Genomic DNA, 23,076 nt, shown 5'->3' with positions numbered 1-23,076 from the left:
TGAAGCAAAGTAACGACAAAAACATGTATACATTTATTTTTCTCAATAAGTGAATTATATCTGAGATCAGGCTCAGTGCCTTGAGTCAAGGCGCTGAGCATAGTCTCAGGAACAGCGTCATCGAGTGTACTCGCCGAAATGAGAGACCACTGTTACGATAAAAAGGACTTCAACGAACATAAACGAAAGATCGAATTTCGGTGAAAAGGCGTTGTACCCGTAGACAACTAAACTATAAGCTCTTCAGCGCGCAAGCCCTAAGTTTTGCTACGATGCCGATCTACTAGTGCACGGAGCGACAGGCTTAGAATAGTGAAGTGCTCCACCGGCTATCGCTCGCACTATCCCTGCCTGAGATAAGCGCTACTTCTGACGTTGCCTGACGTCGGTTGTTTCGGATTGCCGACTTTCCCCTTGAATCGAAAACCGATAGCCAATATTTCGGTTTCACTCCGAAATAAAATAATAAATGATGTTTTGGTTACGTTCTCATTCTGGTTAGAAATGTTTTTTTTCATTTCTGTTTTTGTTTTCGTTCCATTCGGACACACTCATTAGTATTGTGCTATCTGCCGCAGGCAATTTCGAAAAATTTAATGCAGCTACAACAAAACCACCTGCTGTAGTCCTAAAGAAAACAGACTTGTTAGCATCTATTGTCGAATATAGTAAAGTGGTCGTTACACAGCCAGAAATGACAACAATACAAAAAAAGAAAGAAGACAATGAGGTTTACGAAAAAAACCGTCACACAACCATGGACCGTTTCCATTCCTTTGCCACACGGTGGTACAGTTAGCCAACGAATGTACTCACGACGAATGTGACGCTGTAGGAGTAGGGAATTGTCAGCTGGCCTTTGAACTCTCTCGAGCTCAGCTCCATGGGCTCGCCGGAGTCACAGTTCAAGCCGTGCTTGTGCGAAATGCTGAACCAGCGATGGGCGTGCAAAGAAGAAGAAAGAAATCACGTGGTGTACGTCCATTGCTGTCCCCGGTGTGTGTGTGTGTGTGTGTGTGTGTGTGTGTGTGTGTGTGTGTGTGTGTGTGTGTGCGTGTGTGTGTGTTTGTGTGTGTGTGCGTGCGTGTGTGCGTGCGTGTGCGTGCGCGTGTGTGTGCGTGTGTGCGTGCGTGTGTGTGTGTTTGTGTGTGTGTGCGTGCGTGTGTGCGTGCGTGTGCGTGCGCGTGTGTGTGCGTGTGTGCGTGCGTGTGTGTGTGTGTGTGTGTGTGTGTGTGCGTGTGTGTGTGTGTGCGTGTGTGTGTGTGAAGCGACAGCAGCGTCATTCTGAGTCAGCAAAAATGCATTTGCAGTAATTACATCACAAGCCATAATTTCGGATATCAATGAAAACTGGCATCACAAAAATGGCAGTGACAGTGCAGTAAAATATCGCAGACCGTGTAGCAAAACCCAGCGATAACGGCCTTCAGGCAGCGCAAGTCGACAAGTGTGTCCGTGATAAGTCAAGTATGCAACAGAAATTCAACCCCCACCTCCCACGCCATACACTTGCCATCCACGGTTTTTTTTTTTCAATCACATTGTTTTTACGTGCCAAAACCGCGATCTGATTATGCGACACGCCATAGTGGGGTACTCCGGATTACTTTTGACCACCTGGGTGTCTTTAACGTGTACCCAGTGCGCGGTACACGGGCGTTTTTGCATTTCGCACATTAACGTTGCGGACCATTTGCTTGATCGCCTTTGACAAACGTGTGTGGCTGAAGTCTGCAATAAGTCACGTACGACTTTGCCTGGTGGAACCGGAGGCCTTTCGGTGCGTTTCTGCTTAGCAGTGTAATGTGACCACGTGAAAAACCACCACTTTCGTTTTACCCTGTATTGTTTGGCATGTTATTTGTGTAATGCAGTGTAGCCAAAGTTCCTGGCCGAGCTTGGCCATATGTATGGACGTCGACTTTCAAGAAAATTGATACCAGTCGAGTTTTTCACTTTTTTCTTTTCTTATTTTTTTCCTTGCCGGGACTGTGCAGTAGCGTGGCCGCTGTGTTCGTGACGTCACGCTCAGAAACTTTCTCCATTCTCTGCACGGTGCCTAAAAAAAATTGGAGGACGCTTAAGCTTCGCCTTTAAGAGTGCAACACGATAGCATTCAAAGATCCCTGACTGGTACTCACGCATCTAGGCAACTACCGAGAAACCGGTAGTTGCCGAGAAACGCTGACTGCGAACGCTATGCACGGAGGCGAGCTTTCTGGTACGAAGCCGGTCTCTCGAGTGGACCGATCCCGGAGAAAGTGCGCAGCCGCGCCAACATATTTACAACATTTTTTTATCTTTCTGTTATTGTTTCGCCCTTTCAATATTTCAGTCTGAGAAGATTTACCATAAAAGACATGCGCTGTGAGTGTATTGTTTCATTGCATTTGTTTGTGGGCTGTCACACTGAACATAGCGAGGAATAAGTTGGTCAAGAATGTAAAAAGTATGTGCAACTTTAGTGATTTACAGGTCTGGCAATATAACCTGCATATACCGCCGGTCACATAGCAAGACATGCCATATTCATGTACCTAAATATATACGGCAATTTTCGCTCACAGGACGCCGACGCCGACGCCGACCCCGGTTTTTGTGCGACACGAGGCCCCCAACGCCATTGGCCGTGAAAACGACTGGAGTCGCCCTCTGGCGGACACTGGCTGAAGCCCGATAGTGTCGACGGCGCGGCGCGTCATCTGCTAGCCGCTACTTGTTTACATGTGCGGGTGCTGTGCACACGTCCTTTAAATTATGGTTGTTCAGTGGTTGTCGATCCTTCATAAATGGCAGTATGCATTTTTCTTGACAATGTAGAGACTCATTTGGCTTTGCGCTGTAGTCTTTGCGCTGCAATAATATCGGTGACCACACGCGTGGTCGTCGCGCCCTCCATTCGTCACAGCCATCAAAATGCTATGCTTGCTTTGTAACTCAAGCATTCCACAAAGATCATTTGGCATAGTTTTAACCAAATGAAGTGGTCGCTGCGTTACTTCATGCATTGATCATTTCGCAATCTTTGTGATAGCATGAAATATCAACGACGTTGTGTGAGATCACGCAGCAGTTGAAAAATAAATCTGAAGGGTTCATATGATGCCGCACTATACAACTGATCTTTTGCGTATAATTGCATCACTGGGATTGTTACTGAGGTTAGCTGTTACGCAACTATCCTTAGTTGTTTCTGATGTGCCGTTTTATTATGTGGATGTGCCGCCATGCAGAAATAATTTTGCCTCGCAAGTCCATTCTCGCGCTTTGGTACTTTTAGTATCTGCTACAATATAGAAGCGCAAATAAAGTATTGCAAGAGCATCATGTATAAAATTGCAATCATTAGACACAGGACGTAGTAAAGCTGAGTTGCTGGCGGCTAATATAATGCGCTCTTTAGTGTGGTGTTGTTTGCTTGACGTGAGGGAGCAGCAGTTATTTCCACAAAAAAGAAAAGAACGCCATATGGTTGGTTCCTAAAATAATATAAATTTATTCGCACCATTCTTATGAATGTGAGGCCACGTGACTAGTGCCCTCGCACCATTCTCGTGCTTCGATGTAATATGCAAGACACCCTTGTCATAGAATGCTGTTCCTGCTGCTACCACGAAAAAGAAAAACGCGTGTGGAACCACACGGCAATCCTGCCGCTGCGCTGTCATCCATAGTGCCGTACCTCGTTGTACTAAAATAGGCAACTCTCATGTATTTAACAAACAATCGAAAAAGAAGTAGTAAGTACTTATGATGCGTTATGTATGCAAGCGGTGAAGTAAAGCCGCTTGAACTGGCTGCTTTAACTTCACTGTATCAGGAATACACGCATTCTTATAACCAGTGCGAGAACAGAAGAGAGTTGAGTCCCGCAACAGCAGCGCCAACGGAATAGGATGAACGCAAGTTCAATGTTTTATGTACCGGGACTGAAACTGCGTTGTGCGCTCCTTTCATGCATAGTAGGAACGTTCCGTATCCGTTCACTGCAGTCAGCGCGTTTCATTTCCAAACAATTGGCCCAAATCGCTCACAGCGAACCGCCGCCGTGTACAATTCAATGCACGCCGCCGACCGCCCGTCCACACCGACGCGGCGAACGGTGCTGCCACCTACAGCCCGATCTCGCAGCCAATGGCGTTAATATTTCCCGAGGGTCGATCTCTGACCGCTGCGACGACGACAGCGGTTTTGCGTACGGATCGTGAGGGACGCTGCTAAGCCACGTTCTGTGTTTGCTGGAACGTGCGCCGCTTGAACAAACGACGCGGGGTGTCGCATGAGACACGCGATGTGAGAGCACTACGCCACCCCAATCGAATGCACTGACCTCCGGGGCTGCACCTTGACGGAGAGGATGCGCCCTCCTTCCTCGATGAAGGAACTACCCCAGGACTCCTTCTCGCTCTTGTGGTACGAGATGGTCAGGTCGACGTGGTTGAAGAAGTAGAACGTCTCCGGCTTGGAGTAGGCCGACTGCACGTGTCGTTATCGATATAGGGGGAAAAAAAGAAAAACTCGCAAGTCCTCGTATGATTCGACTGAGCAAATGTAGTGCATTATCCGGATCGGTGCACGCGTACCTTTGACCCTATAATACCGAATACGGTTTAACGAAAATTAGCACACATCAACAAAAGTTAGAACAACTTGTGCGCTTTTACTTCCGGCCATTATTTCTTATTTCTAAAAATTAGATGTTATTTCATTTAAAACTTAGTAGAAAACTTAATGCACTAGCACTTCGTTCTTAGTTTTTTTTTTCAGAACTACGCAAAGAAAGAAATGAAAAAAAAAAAACCCTGATATAAGCGATGCGCTAAGTTTCCAGTGCTTAAATCAGATTTTTCGAGGTACTGAAGAGAGCGTAGGAAGTACGAAACGTTCCGTATTATAGCGTTTATTACACTTCGTCTAGGGTGAGCCTGCGCTATGAAAACAAACCACGTTTAGGAGGGGAAAAAACCCTGCGAGGAAACATCATATATATACGACACGGCACTCGTCTGTCGCAATAAAAAGAAACCTACGAGGGAGATCTGCAGCGCGGAGCTTTCCAGCTGGCCTTTGCCAGATGGAAATGTCTAGCCTTCAAGGGGTTGGTGGCACAGAAGTGGTCAAAGTAGGAAAGAGAATACAGATATGATGGGCCGATTTCACTAAGTTTTTCGTTTCTGCTGCTTGCAATGACCAGCCGGATTCGCTGTACATACAGTACGTCCAACAACACGATTTGTGAGCTTCTGTTTTTACGAACTGTGCTCATAGAGAACCGAAGTTGTTCTATAGAATAAGAAAGTTTTGTGAATACGTATTATATAAGGAGACGTTAATAATAAGTATGACTTGACCTGACCTTGACTTTTACCTTGACCTGGTTGATTGATTGATTGATTGATTGATTGATTGATTGATTGATTGATTGATTGATTGATTGATTGATTGATTGATTGATTGATTGATTGATTAGTTATATATTATATAAGGAGACGTTATTAATAAGTAAAGTATGACTTGACCTGACCTTGACTTTTACCTTGACCTGATTGATTGATTGATTGATTGATTGATTGATTGATTGATTGATTGATTGATTGATTGATTGATTGATTGATTGATTGATTGATTGATTGATTGATTGATTGATTGATTGATTGATTGCGGTGTTTGATGTCACAAAGCAACCTGGAGCTGTGAGAGATGCCCAGGGCCACCACAGTAAGCAAATGCAAAAGTATGGCCCCGCGTGCCCAATTTACAAAGTTTCTGGTGGCACTAAACGGTTGCTGAAATCCTTTCGAAATTTCTTAAATAAGGGAAGCTGGAATAATTGAGTGATTTCCTGTGGATTGCATTTACAACAGAGGCCCACATCTAGAAAATGCTTCATGTGATGGAAAAGTAATTATTCGAAGTAGATTTATTGACTTCTTAAACGAAAGAAAGCAAAACAAAAGGTGGGATGGCGGCTTGAAAAGGCATCAAGCGACCGTCTTGATCAAGCCGCGATCGCTATAGCTTCATGTTCACCTGGCGGCATGAGGAAACGTAGTCATGTCACTCATGAGTGTCTATTAGGGGCGTGACAGTTGTGCTTTTCGGTTGTTCAGTTTCGCGTTTTTCAGTGTAATCGGCCGGAAGTAATCACACTGTGAAGATTAGCAAAGTCAACGTTTTCTTTTTTTTTTCCTTTCTAAGAGTCTAAGAACGGTTATAAGCACCTTGGATGACTCATTCCAATTGTTCCATGGGGACCGATAGCAATGGTCGTCGGTTTAAGGGGTTAATTATTCTAATTTGCATAATTATGTACAATGCGCATCATATTCAAGTTTGCGCTTCTGTGAGAATAGTAATCCAGGAGAAACCATGTGATTATGTCAGCTTCCCTAACAATAAAGAATTACGAGCGCATTTGGTGAAAAGGCCGGAATATTCGCGCGCACACTCAATGTCGGAATTTCATTCTTGGAAGGCAAAGTTTTGAATAAGCACTGTGCCCTTGCTCGCGGTGTTGCTGCTTCAATGCGTCTCCTTCGCTCATGAATTATGGTGGAATGCCGATAAATGCGTCACTGGTATATAACTTTACTGGAAGGCGTTGCAACAGACTGTAAAAGTAAAATCAAGGCAGTATAGGAAGACGCTTCGTACGTGTCTTAGTAAATACTCATAATGACAACGCAGCTATATTGATTGAGTGCACAGTCATTTATGTCGCGCTTTTGTTGTTGTTGTTGTTGTTGTTGATCAAAAGGACCGGAAAGCGTTTATTTCTCTATCGCTAACGGAACGCAACCCCTCCAACGTCCTGTCAAATATGCCATACTGCTTTCATCGAAGTGATTATACCGATATACTCAGTGCGTTGAAGTTGAGCGCATTCAGATGTTCCGCTGAGGCAGAACGACAGCGCATTGGGACAGGACAGAAAAAGTGTACGAACGAATCGCAGTCCATCGCTTCTTTTTCTGCGTTCGCTCCCTTTGTTCTGTCTCATGCGCCCTTACTCCAACATGTACAACCAGCTCTAAATCTGCAACCACGTTGGGTGTGCGGAGGGGGTTCCATTTCCCAGCAGCTCAATGCTGAAAGTTCATTTTTCTCCTTGCCACCACTGAACACATATTGGCAAAAAAGAAAAAAAAAGATGTCGCGTACGGACACGTGTGCACCGTGGCCTAATATGACATGGAAGTTTTCTTTTTCTTCTTTTTTTTTATCGGCAGAGTGCGCCTGACTCACGTAGACGCCGCACATTCCCCGAGGAACGCTGTTGCGGAACGTGTAGCAGCCCATGGGGAAGCCCATGCTGCACACCTGGCCACTCAGATCGCTCGTCGAGCGGCACCACGTGACCGGCATGTTGTCCACGATCCTGCGTGCATGCACAGGGCTCTATATACACTTGACTGCACAACCTATGACGATACGAAATGACAAGCGCGGACACGGAGACAGGGAAATAGACCAGAGACAACGAATCAGTTGGACACATTTTAAAATAGAAGTTGCAGCCGCTATTTTTTTCGACCGTCTGTTGTATACGACAGCTACATGGACGCATTTCAGGTTTTAACCTACCTGCAGCAAGGAGCTATGCGTGTATTTAGGAGCCTTTCTTTTTTTATTCAATGCCTTCGGATACAAAAAGAGTTCCTTAAAGCAACACGTGCTTCACAATTTTCTTCAGCACGATAACTTATGAAACTCCTCCAGTATTTCTGCCTTCATCTTCGTGATACGTGCGCGTGTTTGTATCGCATGTGTTACAAGATTTTAAGGTGCCAGTGAAAGATAGCGTTGTGTCGCCCTTGTAGGTGCATTCTGGAAAACAGCCTAAATTACCTGCCCGATGAAATCGCATGCAGTCAATCTGACCACACCGGAATGTTGCGTGGCCAATGTCGCCAGGGTGCCTGCGTGTTCTCCCTCTCCCGGCAAGGAGGAGAGCATCCAAGCACCCTCAAAGCAACATGCTCAATGGACGCTGTTCATAAACACGAACATCGGTTAGACAGTCACATTTTCTGTACGTGTCATTTGAGACTGTTCACTTGCTGCAGTTACGGGACTTCTGTCGTCAATAATGGATGAAGGCTCCAGCTCCATACATTTTTGAAATTGTGGTACGACCTACGGACATTTCACTATGCCGCACATTGAGTAAAAAGCCACTTGCAGAAGTTTGTAGGTCAACTGCCATGCTACGCTGTTTTTTTTTTTTTTGAAGAAAGAACTCTCGTCCACAGATGACATTTCTTGCTGTAAATGTGGTTGCGCCCAAATTTGGAGCAGCCGTACTTTATATGGTCCACTCATGTATTTAAAGACGTGTTAGAGTTGACTACGCGTCGTTGCGTTGTTCAATGTAGTCAGTGCCTCATTTTATCAGCACATCTGCATTGTGTTGCTTTCGTGCGCGTGTGTTTATAGAATATGCGGTATTTTAGACTTTTGGTCTTGTGGACGTATGGTATATACTTTATATTATTGCTAAGTGATATGTATTATTACCAATATCATGCTCTTACTGAGCGTAATTTTTCTTGAATGCTGCGTTTGCCTCTATGTTTTGTCCCCCGTGCGATGTTGTATTGCCCCCTAAATACGCATCATACAGCTATCCGAACTGCCAGTTTTATTTCCTTCAATAAATCAGAAATTAAGTTGAAATGCTAACAAGAAATACATAAGCGAAAATTTACCGCTGTCAAGGTTTCAGTTCGCTAATGATGTCAAGAACAAATTCGTCGTGCAAACTTCAACTATATTAAACCTGAAGGCGCAATTTCAGGCGCCTTCACGTTTGTGCTCAGTTGGCGTGCCGATTTATGTTATTCAACAAAGTTGTCTGTCCGAGAAAGTGCGGTAGACTAGATGGGTGGATAAATGCTTTTACTACGCTTCAATTCTATAATAATCCCTCCCCCCCCCCCCCACCAGTGTAGTACTATAAATAAATTCAATACCGAAGAAAATGAAACTAAAAAGGTGGGAAACACACAAAATTTACAGGTAAATATTGTTACTGGCACAGAACATTGTGCCTGGAGTAGTACTTCACCGCTCAATAATAAGGGTCCTCAAACCTGCGCCTTCATTCCATTGCAGGAAAAAAATATAAATATTGTAGAAGGTACTGAAAAATGTTCTTCAAAAATGCATTAATAGTATTCACTTACTTGTAACAGCTCAGGAACACTTTCCAGAAATGAAGTAATACTTGCTCTATATGAAACCCCTAAATCCTTGAAAGCAACGAAGTAATATTCACTCCTGTTCGAACAATTAAGAACCCCCTGAAAAATGAAGTAATATTCACATCGATTCGGATACTCACAAACCGCTTCCGGAAATGAATATTCACTTCCATTAGAACACCTAAAAAACTCCTGCAAAAAATGAAGTAATATTTGCTCCCGCCGGAACAAAATAAAAACTCTTCTGAGAGATGGAGTCAGCTAAAACTCCATATACTATACGTATATACATATACATATACATATACGTATACGTATATTACACTCTCATTATGGAATGCGCTTGGCAACAAAGCGTTTACTCCCATCTGGAATTATTTCAGTTTAATGCGGAGTAAATGAAACATTCGCCATTCGCTAAACAACTTTCTAGTTAACTTTTTAGAGCACATGTTACTATTGTGAAATTAGGGCCAAGCAGCAGTGCTTTGCAGAAATTGTAAAGCCTGGTTCGTACAGCCGTCATCTTCGTCACTGTCACGTCACCGGCATTCGCCAGGAGAGATCGCTTCCTCGCCCGCCTCCCGAAAAAAAAAAGAAAACGGGACCCGGCGACACGGCCAGCGTCGCAGGCGCCTCACTTTTGAAGAGAAACGTGCGAGAAAACATTTTCCCCCGAAGGAAACCGGTGGCGTGACGGTGACAGGATGCGGCGGATGACGGCTGTGCGAATCAGGCCTAAGGCTAGCGCCACGTTTGAGATGTCCGTGCCGAAAATGCGCTCTGAAATACATCGACGTTGTAACTTTCGGAAAAAAAAAACGTGCATGATGCAGTTGGGGATTATCTTAAGTGGGAAGCCATTACACCAACGCATTGTTTAGCAGATTTAGAGAGCGATATTTCAGAAGTATTGCTAGACTTATTATCTTTTTCAAGCAGACGTGACTTGACTACGGCTTGGCTTAATTATGTAACGGTGCCAAGTGCAATAAACTGACGAATTAGAATGATAATGAATTATTGTTTTTAGTTATCCAAGTGAACATTCCTTTTTGGTAGAATAGTGGTACCCGCCTCATGAAGTAATTGGCCTGAACAGCCCGAATCACGCTACACTTCCCGCACGATCTTGGGAAAAAAAGTAAGAAAAGAAAAAGAAACACCCGGTATAGTTTGTAGTAGGCGCATTCAGTAGTATTATAACATGTGTTTATCATTCCTAATGAAACGTTTTTCTATAATTTGCGAGAGATAGCATACTTCCACTGTGTGAGGCACATTACCCGATTAGGCGGGCCTTATTTGCATATAAGACTTCTGTGCAGCAAAACTTGAATTATTAGCATTTCACTTAATAAATTTCGAGCGCCTGCTGCAATTGATAAATGAAATCGGTGATTTCTCAAAGCCCGTCCAGGTGGAAGAAATATTGAAATTAGCACTAGTTCTGAAAAAAAAACCACTAAACCTGCGGGGAAACTATTTTGGTCACTGTTTTCACGAAACGCCGTTTTAAATGACGCAGCATAAATTTAACTGGAACACCAATGAATCTTATCGCACATCTTAGGAACGGATGCGTCGAAGCTATCAGGTGCCAGTATCAGAATTCCTATGAACCTCGGGAACGATAGTCGGAAACGAAGAAAGATACTTCGTGCTGCTCACCAGTGGTGAATGTAAGCTCGGGAACGATAGTCGGAAACGAAGAAAGATACTTCGTGTTGCTCACCAGTGGTGCATATAAGCTCGGGAATGATACTCGGGAACAAACAAAGATACTTCGTGCTGCTCACCAGTGGTGCATGTACTGCCTGAGCATGCCCTTCTTGAGCTTCTCGAGCCTCTTCACGGAGGAGGGGTCCTCGGAGCTGTACGTCCTGTTGCACAGCGGCACGCACGTGGCGTTCTCCAGGAAGCGGATCTGCGCGTTCAGATTGAGGCGACTAAGGCGGGCACGCCGCGCGACAACGCGAATCGCTGTGCAGTGTGTACGCGCAAGGTTAGGCGTTCGAATAGGGTAATTTCATAATCGAATCGAATGCGAATATTCGAGAAGAGCGACCTCCACAAATTGAAACATACTGTTCATCTGGTTAAAGAACAACAAGGTTTATGTCCTACCGCAACTGGACATTCAGTCATTTGAGGAGCTTGTAAACGACCAGCCGCCTTCAGTCCTACGGTGGAATACGACAATAAGAGTATAATGAAGCGAGGGGACAGCAAGTCTCCACACGCATGTACAGTGTGCTCTGTGGAAACTGTGATAACGCAGCGCCACACGCTGTTTTAAAGGGACGGCATGACGGTTACCTTAGCCAAATGATAAATTGTTTTGTTTAAATCGAGAAAACAATTTTGTGTACGTATGCGCGGCGCGCCTGCCTTGCCCGGAACATTATGGCGCACTGCATGAACAGATGTTGATCATTTTTGTTTCTTTTTTCTAACACTAGCATGCTTTCTTTATAACGCCGTTATTTTGTTATTTGTGTTGCTATCCCTGCTTGAACCACTTTGGTTGGCAGTATAATATATTTGCATTTATGCAGGAAGCACCACTGAATGACACGAAATTTTGAGCATAAGTTACCTCAAGAGTTTGGTGCGTCTGCGCTACAATCCCTGCTCTCGGTGCAGCAGAACCATCAGAAACAGTAATCACAGGTCTCTCTCTGTCTTTAGAGACTCCAATAAGTTTTGCTAGACCTGTTTAAATCTAAACAGGAAAACGGCAACTTCGAATAGTGAAATTTCGAATCGAGTTCGAATCCAGTGTCAGACTGCTAGATTCGTATTCGAAATTTAGAATAATCGCGTACCCCTAGAACGCTTACACGCTGATCACTCTTGGTACGCGTCACTGCGCGATTCCTCAAACTGCCCTTGCAAACTGAGTCTGCACAGCCTACAGCCTGTCTATATAAGTCTAGATGGACAAATACGTCTTTATACAGGCTAGTTCTCTTGTACATCGTAGCATGGTCCGAATGACCACACGATAGCAAATCGTGGAAATGTCCGTTGACCAAGAGTTCATTGTAGCCTGAGAACGAGAACTCTCCTCTTGAGCGAGGCGTCATTTACGCCTCGCTCAAAGAAAGCATGCTTGTGTTAGACCACACGCCAGTCTACTTCGCTACAATACTATGGAACCTGTACACTGTATACTGCATGCACTTGTTGATGTGGGAAATATTTAGAGCGCAGACAAAAAATTGTTAATGATCCTTTACTCTTCACTTGTCGATTCAATACAATTCTAAATAAGTTGAATGCATTAAGGTCTAAGAACACAAAATATTTAGGCTGCACAAACAACTTGGTACGAAATCATCCCACTATATCCATTTTTATACACACTGGTATAATTGACGGAATGGCTACAGATCATGTCTTACAGATTTATTCGAAAAACGCCGACAGTCTTTCTTAGTGCTACACGGGCAAATTTTTCTCAAGATTCACGGATCTGAGGCCACTCCAGATAATCTGCTGATTTCACTCTAATATTCACCTATTCCTTTTCTTTATCTTTATTATCGGAGCCTGAGCGTGTAAGTACTTCTATATAAGAAAGTATTGAAGGTGCAACAGTTTCGTGCTATCAATGAGCCTGAAAGGAAGGATAACCATGGTACGACAATTTATTGTCCCGGTGCATTCTTCGGTATTGGGAACCTTTTCTGCATATTTACAAGCACGTTGAACTAGGCGTACTGGGAATTTTATTTTAGTTGAAACTCCGAGGAACTTAATTCACACGCAGGATACGTGGGTTCGTAATTAGGTTTATTTAGGCGGCTCACGCTTGTTACATAATGTGCATATATTGATCAGAAAGCCAAAGGAATGGGTAGACGGAAAGACGTAACCGGCACTAAGCTGTGCAGGCTGCGACCTTACCTTGTAAGGTGACAAGCGAATGCGTTCACCAAAGACGACCTGCCCAAGGTTCTCGACCGGTGACACTAGCTCCTTGGTCTTGCAGAAATCGAAGCTGCAGGAAGGAACGCAAGAGGGCAGACAGGTCGCTGTCACTGCAGAGGCGGTTTTCTCGTTTTGTTGCTTTCGGGACTATGATCGTCATAGCACCTTGATTGGCTGAGCCAGCGGAGTAGGACATGACGAAAGAAGTGGTGTACCACCAACGCCCTTTTTCCACCAGCGTTGTTTTCACATCTCATAGTCGTCGAGTGCACCGATGGGATGCTCTTCATTCTAACTAAACGCCTCACTAGAAATTGCGTCACATAAAAGTGGAAGTGTCACACAAAATCAGGAACACGAGCCCTAACTCTAAATAGCGTACGGAGCTGGACAGCAGTTGTTTCTAGGTGCAAACATCCTAAACATCATAAAGTGGCTGTTCTCCAACCTATTCTGATTTTGTTGAAGCAGCGTTTAACACAACTTAGGATGTGAAAGACTAGGCTCGGCTACCCCTGATACATTAGGGTAACGTACGAAGGTGTATTGGAACCAGCCGGGTTGATTCAGAAGCTATGGCATTTTGCTGCTAAGAACAAGATCGAGAGTTTGACTCCTGGTCATGGCGGCCATATTCTGATTGAGATCCGCACGTTAATGAATGTCGGGGGGTCAAAGTTAATTCGAAGACAAAAGCACGCGAACAAAAAAAAATTGACCGAAGATTACGATAATCCCGAATGCGAAAGTTGAGAGCAGCTGTTTAGGTGTTTTGAATTCGCGATATATTGGCGCAAATAATTTGAATTTCAACGGCAGGGTCCACTCAGCGGTGGTTCTGAGCCTCTGTTCAGAAACTCGTTTGGAAGCAGCAGCAGACGAAGCTCTTCCATCGTGTGCATCGCTCATTGTTCAGAAAGAAAGCGTAAACATGGGAAAGCTTGGCTTGCGCGGAGCACATTCTCTAGCTGCGGCGGTGGCGTAGGCGAAGTAGCGCATGCGTAGTGGGTCCGAAGCCCACGCCAGCGCTTTGAACCGGTGGACGAATTCGCCGCATGACTTAGTAATGACGTCATCGGCGTGGAGCATGTGCCGTCTGGCACTCCGTTCTCCTCACCCTTTCGCCAGACTCTCCTCATTCGCTTTTCTCCTCATGCTTCCGCTGTACCTTCCGTCTCCGCTTTCCTTCTCGCGCTTTCCTCGTTATCGCAGTCTTCCGCGCTCACTTCCTCCTCCTCCGCGTTCCTCCTCGCACACCCTTCGCTATCGCTGTCAGGAACGGGCGTCTAAGAGCTGCGCTCTAATAAGCTCGATTAGCCAGTTTGCATGCAAAGCAACCAGTGGCGTAGCCAGGGGGTGGGGCACAGTGGGCTCAAGCCTCTCGAAATTGATGTTTCAGTATGCGGCCTTTCCAATCCCCCTCCCCGGTCTAGTGGGCGCCCCCGCCCATTTCCCGAAAAGAAGTTCTGGCTACGCCACTGAAAGCAACTAACCAAGATAAAAAACTACGCATCAAGTTTCAGCAGGCACTTATCTCTGGTGGAACACTTACTGGTGGTACTCGTAGGGCAGCACCGACTCGTCCGATGTCAGCCGGTTCACGTACAAGCTGACGTTCGACTGTGTAAGGAGAAAAATTAAAACAAACTGAGTATTCCTCTTCGTACACCCACGAATGATGCGGCATCTTTTGGCATTAGAACAGACAACCGGGCTGGTTGATAAGCATTCATTATGAGTACGGGAGCGCACGACACGACAAGAAAAACAGGACGGGCGCAAACTCACAACTGGGCCCACACAGCGCAGCTGAACCTTGCAATGCGCGCATGCGAATGAACGGCCAGAACACGCACAAAAGCAGAAGGGAAGAACACAATCGACAGCCACCCAAAAGCTGATGCTCATCAAATGTCACTCCGTAAACGCACATAATGTGGCGACTCTAGTCTACCCTCCGTACTGAACTCGCGCGAGTTGTCACATGGTACGTAACTACAATGCGAATCTTCCTGTGATTACGCCTGCTTTCGATTTATTTTTCGTCTTTCTTTTTCTGTTCGTTTTATAAGCGTGACTGAAAAAAAGTGGCAGTTCCACCTGAAAGGCGAAGCATCCATTGCCATAGCAAATTATTTGACACCTGTACGAAGTAAGGATAATAGTTTTATCAGCGCTATAAACTTTTAAACATTGGCTTATTAATTAAATTAACAAACATTGTGTCACGCACGCACAGGCAACCATGACCACACCTCACTCAATGGCCGCGGACACTCGCTATCAAAACGCTGGCGTGAGGAAGTGCGGCAGCAGCAGCGAGCGCAGTGACCTTCGTACTGCCTTTCGCTCCAGTGCAAACTAAACGGCGAAAGCACAGCGCACACGTAGCTGCCAGTCCTTGGCACACATAGACTCTGTCACCATCGCTGATCGCTTTCACGCCTCCGCCCCCTGCCCCGCTGCCTTGCGCGAGAGATCGAGCCACCATTCTCCACTCACCCTCGCGCGCTTGCAGTCGCACACACCGTATATGGCGCGCATCGACGATGTTATCTCACTTGTACCAAACATAGCATAACGGCGACGGCGGAAAAGCACCTGGAGTATCCGCATATTTGCTATCGCAATAAAACTTGCGGCCTCCCTACATGACCTGGCACATACTAAGAAAAAAACTCAGTTTCTTTATCACTGATGGTCGCAGAAATGGTTGACTGACGCAAACCTGTTCCCTTTCATCATATTCATCATAACGCAGGCTTCGAGTATAATTCCTTTCTCTTCGTTTTTATGCTTTTTCAGCATAAATGATCCTGTCGTATATTCGTGCAGATACACATGATGCACAATGAGCCGTCGAATTGTGAATAATGGTCCTTGCTTCCTACCTTTCTCTAGTGCTGTATTGACCTAGCATTGTAGCAGCGACCCGTCTGCCTACAACGTATGAATTCCCGCACGACAAGGGAAGCTGACATACCACATTAGTCACGCAAGAAATAAAAGTGTCTCTGTGCTTAGCCTTGCCCTGGAACTTCCTTTTTGACGCTCTTTCTCCTTATTTTTGTTTACTTTAGCACAGATACCACCCACTTTTATTCATCGCCGAGGACATCACTCTTACACCATAATGGGATGTCACATTTTTTTCGAGTTATGAGCCAACCTGCGGACATGTGGGAGTACTGCGAATTTACCTGCCCGCGCATAGGCGCCGACTACGGGGGGGGGGGGGGGGGGGGGTGGCTCCGCCGCCCGCCCCGGAGGAGCCCCCCCACCCCGGAATTTCCCTGGAAGGCAGAACCCCGCCTCCCCGGTGATGCCGAAGCCTAGCACTCCCCTACACCCCCCCCCCCCCCCCCCCTGAAGGGTCATGACCGGAGTTCCGTAACCCAGATCATTTGAGATTCCTTATGAGTTGGCTCTACCTTTTCACTTAGGCTTATTGTGGCTAAAAGCTTTTTGCATCATTGTCGGTGTGGACATGCGCAGCTTTCAATTCATACTTTTGCATTATTTCTGCAAATTTTCACAATACGGACACAAGCGCATAAGAAGCACCAGCGGCGGCTACCTCGAAGATATTTTTTAACTTAAACAGTTTTTTCTAATTTCCACTGTGAACACCATGTATAAGCCGAATAAATTGAAATATACACACAGGACAAAGTATATTATATATATTATATTTTTTTCAAGAGGAGATGTAGCCAACTAACAATGATTTCTAACGGTGTGAATAGCCTATGCATAGAGAATGGATACGTTGCTGTATTTTCACTTCTCTTCAAATTGCTTTGCATGCTTCTTTGATAATGAAAAAAAATCTGCAGACTTCAGTGACCCCTTCGTTAAAGTGTTTTATCAACGGCGTGTGAAATGCAGGTGAATGATACAGTATTCTCTTTCCAGCAGACAATGCTAACGACTCCTGAAAAAAACTTCTAATAATTTACAGCATTTATTAGGGATGGAAACATCGCCACTTGCAGGCAGGGGTCATAAATATATATAATTCACTCAGTGACCGAAATGAGGCCAAGCCGGATTCACTCAAAATCAGGTTCAATGGCAGTCATGCGAAGCAGCGCTTATACTCGGGCTCACAGAAGAAAAAAAAAAGAGGCGGCCTTTTCGCCGGAAAGGCGAAGCAGTATTAGTGATAGCGAAGTATAAAACAATTACATCAAGGAAAATTCTTACCCTATAAATTCGTGTAAGAGCATGTAAGGGCCACACTCCCAACTTCACAGCCATTTTTTTTTGAAATCCAATCGAGCAACAATACCGTTCGGTGCGCTGATTCCGATCACGCTCAACAGCGAATCTTCGTGCGCAGCGTACTTTCGTGCGTCGCTGCTAGATGGCGAGAGGAGGCGATCGCGGAGACTTACGGCGGATTTCGTACACGTACCTGAATAAATTAGGTCACATTGCCCGGTCCCATGTAAAAAAGTGCGGCCCTTACAAGAGTCTATACGTTAGTTATATCGACCATATAAAGTGTAGTAAACATTCACTTACTAATTAAAATAACAACCATAGTCTCATGCGTGGACCTTGTAAACCTGTAAATATCTCACTGGATGACCACGATCACTTGCTGTCACAACGCTGACGTTGTGAAGAACGCCGGCAGCAGGAGCGAACGGTACGTACAGCTGCCACTCACCGACTCACCATGACTCGGCAATTTAAATTCATCATCATCAGCCTATTTTTTAGACGGTCTGTGTCAGCGACGACTCCAATTTCCACTCTCCCATGGACTACACGATCTGCAACACTAAGGGCGCGGAAAGACAGCGCGCATGAAGTTAGGAGCCATCCCTGATCGCCCTTTATGGTTGCACCCACCAAGAATTACCAACAATTAGATACGACCCGCGGGCCGCGTAAACATCAGCCGCGCACAGACATACGCAGCTACGGCAGGGATAGACGAGAAGACGCGTGCTCTCCTCGCCAAGCGCGCGCTTGATGGGGTGACCTCCAGCTAACCAAAATATTGAGCGCGTGGGAAGGTAATGCCCATCAAGCGGCCGTCCTTCTTGGCTCACTGTTACGTCCTTTTTCTCACATCCAAGATGTATGGGTTGCTCATTCATATCGCTTTTGGACTTCATACGGGACATCACGGCAACGGCGAGAAATAAAACGAGAAAACATGCATCGAGCTTGCTTCTACCGCGGCTGCGGACGTCGCAGTGTGCACCGGCTATCAGCACAGCATGAGCACCAACGACAAAGACAACACTGGGCACGCCGCTTATCGGTACTTCGCCCGAACCCCTCTAACGCTGAGGAGGAAGCGTGCGTTCCACCGTACGAGCACCAGCGGTAACATGACACAGCGCACGCGAAGGGACCAGGCATGTCGGATTGCAAAGCTTGTATCCGGCACCGATTACCTTCAAATTAAAGCGCGCGACCCGCATATGTAGTACTCTTCAGGCGCACGGACAGCCAAGCGTAGTCACTACAAACTAGGAGAAAACGCGCTTGACTGCTTGACTCCGCGTAACTGAGTGATTCGAAAAGTTGTTCCCTCTCGTTCTAATGGAGGGGTGCACCTTCAAGAACGCTGCGTGGCGATAAGTATTGATAAAAGAAAGTTGAGCGCTATCGCATAGCTATGACCCGTTCTGTACCAGGGCGCCAGTTTTACGGAGTTCTCCTTATACAGTAAGGCTTACATAAAGTATTCAGTTAGCAAAAATTATCAGGCGTTAATACAAGGCGAGGAGGCAGTGAGGGAAGCTCCAGACAAGTGAGGCAAGCTTCAAGCAAACCACTTGGCTTAGAAAACAACGCAAGAAATTTATGCAACAGCGCAAGCAGGGTGAGGCCTTTTGGGTACGCAAACACGCTTGCTTGCGCTATTTGTAAAACTTCATAATCTATGCTATACATTTTTCTTTTCAATTTTTATTCGTCATACGTTTTATCAGCTGTTCAATAACGTAATCCACTTGCTCTCGTGTCCTTTCACTGTCTTTCAAGTTTCGAATTGGTCTCAAGTTGGCCGAACGATTGCTTTTCGATCACAGGAGCCACTGCTCAAAGGAGCCACAGGAGCCACAGGAGCCACAGGATCACAGGAGCCACAGGAGCCACTGCTCAAACTCTTTTACGCCGTCTCGGAGCATTGGGTATATGCTGCTCGGTCTAGGCTAGTCTTCAATGGACCTCTTTGATGCCAACTTGGGTCATTCGATACGTGCGAGTAGGCGTGTGCCACTTTTCACTGAAAGTATTTGATTCCTGCTTGGGTAAATAGGTGTGTGCCACAGCGAATGTGCCGCTCTACAGCGACAAAAAAATGCCTAGGTACACATCTCACTATGACTGTCGTCGGTAATGCGTTTAGCATAGAATCAATATAGCGATAAAACGTATTGCCACCGTCGAAACGAGTTATGTGTGAGGCGTGCGAGTAGTGTGTGCGTGCGTGTAGCGCGGTGGAATACCTATTTCGCGCTTCCCAGAGAACACACGGCGTCGTCCAGTCCCGCCGCCGCGAAGCCTGCTCGTTTCCTCCCAAATACATTTCGCGTCGGTGCGTGCGAACGCTGAGAAACGCTCCATGCGACAACCAGGTTCCCCGCTCGAGCTTCTTTCTGGACACGCTGCGCCATCTAGTGGCACTGCTTAGAAGTCCGCGCGTGGCTTCCGAGACGCGTGGCACGCCGGCTCCGAGAATTGTTCCTTCACTAGCAGCACGCACAGTGGCACATACTCAGTGATCCAAGTTGGCGAGAGGTTCATCGAAGAGCACCGCATACTCTGTGCATTCATGGCGCTGCTCGCTGACGATATTGACTAAAGTATTTCGTAAGTAAACGTACACATCGCGTCGGCAGTAGCGGTTGTCGTCACACTTTCCAACTCCGACGTCGTCATGAAATCCGGTGTCGGCATATCTGTTTCATTTGAGTCGTTACTCCTCTTTCCAGACCTATTTGCGGTAAGACGCCGCGAACTTGAGGTGAGAGTTTAAAGCAGCAAAGGTGTATCCCAATGAATAGAGCAGCCATAAAATGCGCCTTACTCAGAAAGCCAACCCGGGGAAGAGACAAAAATAGTGTCGCTTGTAAACTGAAAGGTAGACTCATTTCGCAATGCTGCTTGGTGCAGTAGTAACACTTATGACAACACTTCAGCCGGAGCTGTGCAGTGGCCTACAAGCATGATCGGTGAAAAGGGCACCATTACTGGCCCATACAAAGTACGCAACGGCAACATCTATATCGCACCCAAACTGCATATCACTGCTAGACTGCGTTGTCCATCGTCGGTGAATCAACGGCCGCCACAGAGTTACATATTCGATTCCCTGTTGCGGTAGCCGTGGCTTGATATGCGAGCGGAATAAACAATCGACACTGTACAACGTATATAGTACGTAGTAAAGGGCCTTTGGCGATCAAAGTTAGTCAGGAAATCGTTAATTCTTTGTATCGATTAGCCCAGTTGAAGAAACATTTGCCCACTGCCTATTCGTATTGCTTGTGCGAAAAAAATCCTCTTCAAACAGAACGTCCGTTTCATATGTCACCAGAAATGCGACCGCTTAACTTGAAAAGTTAATAAGGTGCCTTAAGGAAAAAGAAAAAGAAAGCAGAGACTGGCCGTAAGAAAATTTATGTGGCATTTGCAGACAAATGCCGGCAAAATTGCTCATGAGTGACCTTTGAGTCCAGGTGAGCCCGCATCAGTGCAAGGAGTGCTTCTAGTTTCAGCAGTCGAGCTGAGTCCACCTGGGCGTTGGTTTGAGGCTGAGTGAGTCGAAATGAGTTGAGTAGGTGTGAGTCAGACTCCGGGCCAGTCGACGTGATTCAGAGATATATGTCGAGTTCTAGTAGGTGTGAGCGAGTCTAGGGGTGCGATCTTGTACGCGGTTCCAAACTCTAACGGAGGCGGTCCGTTCTTTATGTCACGAAATAGGCGGTCCGTTCCGTTGCGTTCGTCCGATAGCAGCCGGCGCGGAATGATTGAGAGCAGATATCACGTCAGAATTGACGTCATGGCGATCGTCACGGTTCAAATTGACCAATCGTGTGCGGCTCGGTGGAACGGACTGCCTCAGTTCTATTTTGGAACGCGTACAAGATCGCACCCTAGGTGAGTCGAGCCCGTTTCGAGTTGGTGCGTGTTTGCGTTTGAGTGAGTCGAGCTGAGTCCGAGTAAGCACCAGTTTTAGTAAGTCGAATAGCGTGCAAGTATGCGAACCTGAGTCTAAGCGAGTTGGGGCTGCAGGCGGAGTGATAGTGAATCTGACTCTGAGTGAACGTCAGCAAACTCGAGCTAGCGTGAGTCTGATGGTGTTTAAGTTTGCTTCCGCATGACCTCCAACGAATATACTATATGTTTTTAGTCCCGAGTGCTGGCCCTTGGCAGGAGTTAGCTTGAGTTAATGTCGGACCGAGGACCCATCGATCGCATGCGGAGTGTTTGCGCCACATGCATTGACAACACCCAGCGCAGTACAACGCATTTCAATGTAACAGCAAGTATGGCCGCCTAATTAGCCAAAGCACGTGGAAACTGAATTATTAGCAAAGGCGATTTAACAAGGACACGCATTTCAAACGTACATTTCAAACGTACAAACGGACACACATTTCAAGCGGATGATGCATATTCTTGCTGGGGCGAACGTATGTTGTGTTTAACAGAAGTTTAAGCGCTAATGGTGCAAGCGGGAAGTTCTTGCGAAGGTACCCTATAGGGTGCGATTAGCTGTTGACGTTGTAAAATATTAATACATTGCTTTAAGCACAGATTATTGGTTATATGAATGCCAAGGCATTTGCAGATCCTTACGTTCGCTAAAGGCGGGTTTCAAAGTAGGTGCATAGGGCAAGCTTCATTCCCACGGCCATGGGAATGAAGCTTGGGAATGAATGAAATCTATGCGAATCTCCCGGGAGATTCGCATAAATTTACATATCTTAACGTTAAGTTAATCCATTTGTCATTTACGAGACCACTTAAGCGATCTGTTTAATGCCTCCTGAAGGGAGAACACGTCAGAATCATTAGTAATTTTATCTAGGTGGTCACCTTCAAAAAAGACGAAGTCCAGATGAGATGTCATCAGGCCGGTCATCAATGTATATTATGAATAAGAGGGGCCAAAGTACTGACTCAAGTGGGACGCCGCATTTAACGGCTGTTAAGGTTGAATTCTTTAGCATTTGCGAATAGCACTGAGAACGTTAGGAAGGCCTTTAGCCATTTAAAGACATCAGGGTCAATATTTAGTGCAGTGAGTTTATATGCAGCAGTAACGTGGTGGTGTACTTTGTCGAACGTTTCAGCAAAATCAAGGAATTCTGCATCTAGATCTGCAGAAATTCTGCAAATCTGCAAATCTGAAATTCTGCAAAAGTTATGCATCTAGATCGGAATGCAAATAATTAGTAAAACAATGTAGTTGGGTGTCACAGGAGAACATTTTGCGAAAACCGCATTGCCTGGGAGTAAAGAAGCGGTTATATTCGAGGTGACTTACCTGGGAGTAAATAACACCCTCCATTATTTTAGAGGGAACTGATGTTAAGGAGATATGTCTATAATCTGAAGGGTTGTGGGTCTCGGCAGATTTATTAATTGGAATTATCTTGGTAATTCTACAATCTAGAGGCACTGCATGCCGCAGTTAAGCTACTGAGAAAAAATTTATTCCGTCGCTGCCGCGGAAGGCGGCTCTCAAAAGTTCAGAGCTAGCAGACCAGCTCTGGGCAGTCCGGCAAGCCGAAGATGCCGCCCGAGTCCAAGGATATCGAGCCGCCACCTGAGGCCACCACAACAAAAACTGCCGGACCATTCTTTAATAAAGTTTCTTCTTCTTCTTCCAGTAAGATAAAGCGATATTCATTAGTACTGCATAAAACCTTAGCGTTAATTCCATCTCCAACACATGGCGATT

General features: G+C 45.8%; 1 protein-coding gene across 1 annotated transcript in view; it reads right to left on the bottom strand.

Moving 5' to 3' along the window:
• LOC139054774 (transmembrane 9 superfamily member 2-like) overlaps window positions 1-23,076 on the bottom strand; it is an 87,037-nt gene that overhangs the window by 19,504 nt on the left and 44,457 nt on the right. Inside the window, exons 2-7 of the mRNA XM_070532373.1 lie at window positions 14,692-14,759; window positions 13,116-13,209; window positions 11,003-11,130; window positions 7,246-7,378; window positions 4,331-4,476; window positions 817-928 (exon numbers count right to left, since the gene is read on the bottom strand). Of these exons, the coding sequence (XP_070388474.1) occupies window positions 817-928; window positions 4,331-4,476; window positions 7,246-7,378; window positions 11,003-11,130; window positions 13,116-13,209; window positions 14,692-14,759 (681 nt within the window). The remainder of the gene's footprint in view (window positions 1-816; window positions 929-4,330; window positions 4,477-7,245; window positions 7,379-11,002; window positions 11,131-13,115; window positions 13,210-14,691; window positions 14,760-23,076) is intronic.

The sequence above is a fragment of the Dermacentor albipictus genome, chromosome 1 (genome assembly GCF_038994185.2).
Source record: "Dermacentor albipictus isolate Rhodes 1998 colony chromosome 1, USDA_Dalb.pri_finalv2, whole genome shotgun sequence".
NCBI classification, from domain to species: Eukaryota; Metazoa; Arthropoda; class Arachnida; order Ixodida; family Ixodidae; genus Dermacentor; species Dermacentor albipictus.
Note: the sequence above shows the minus strand (reverse complement) of the source record. Positions and strands in the feature narration are given on the sequence as shown.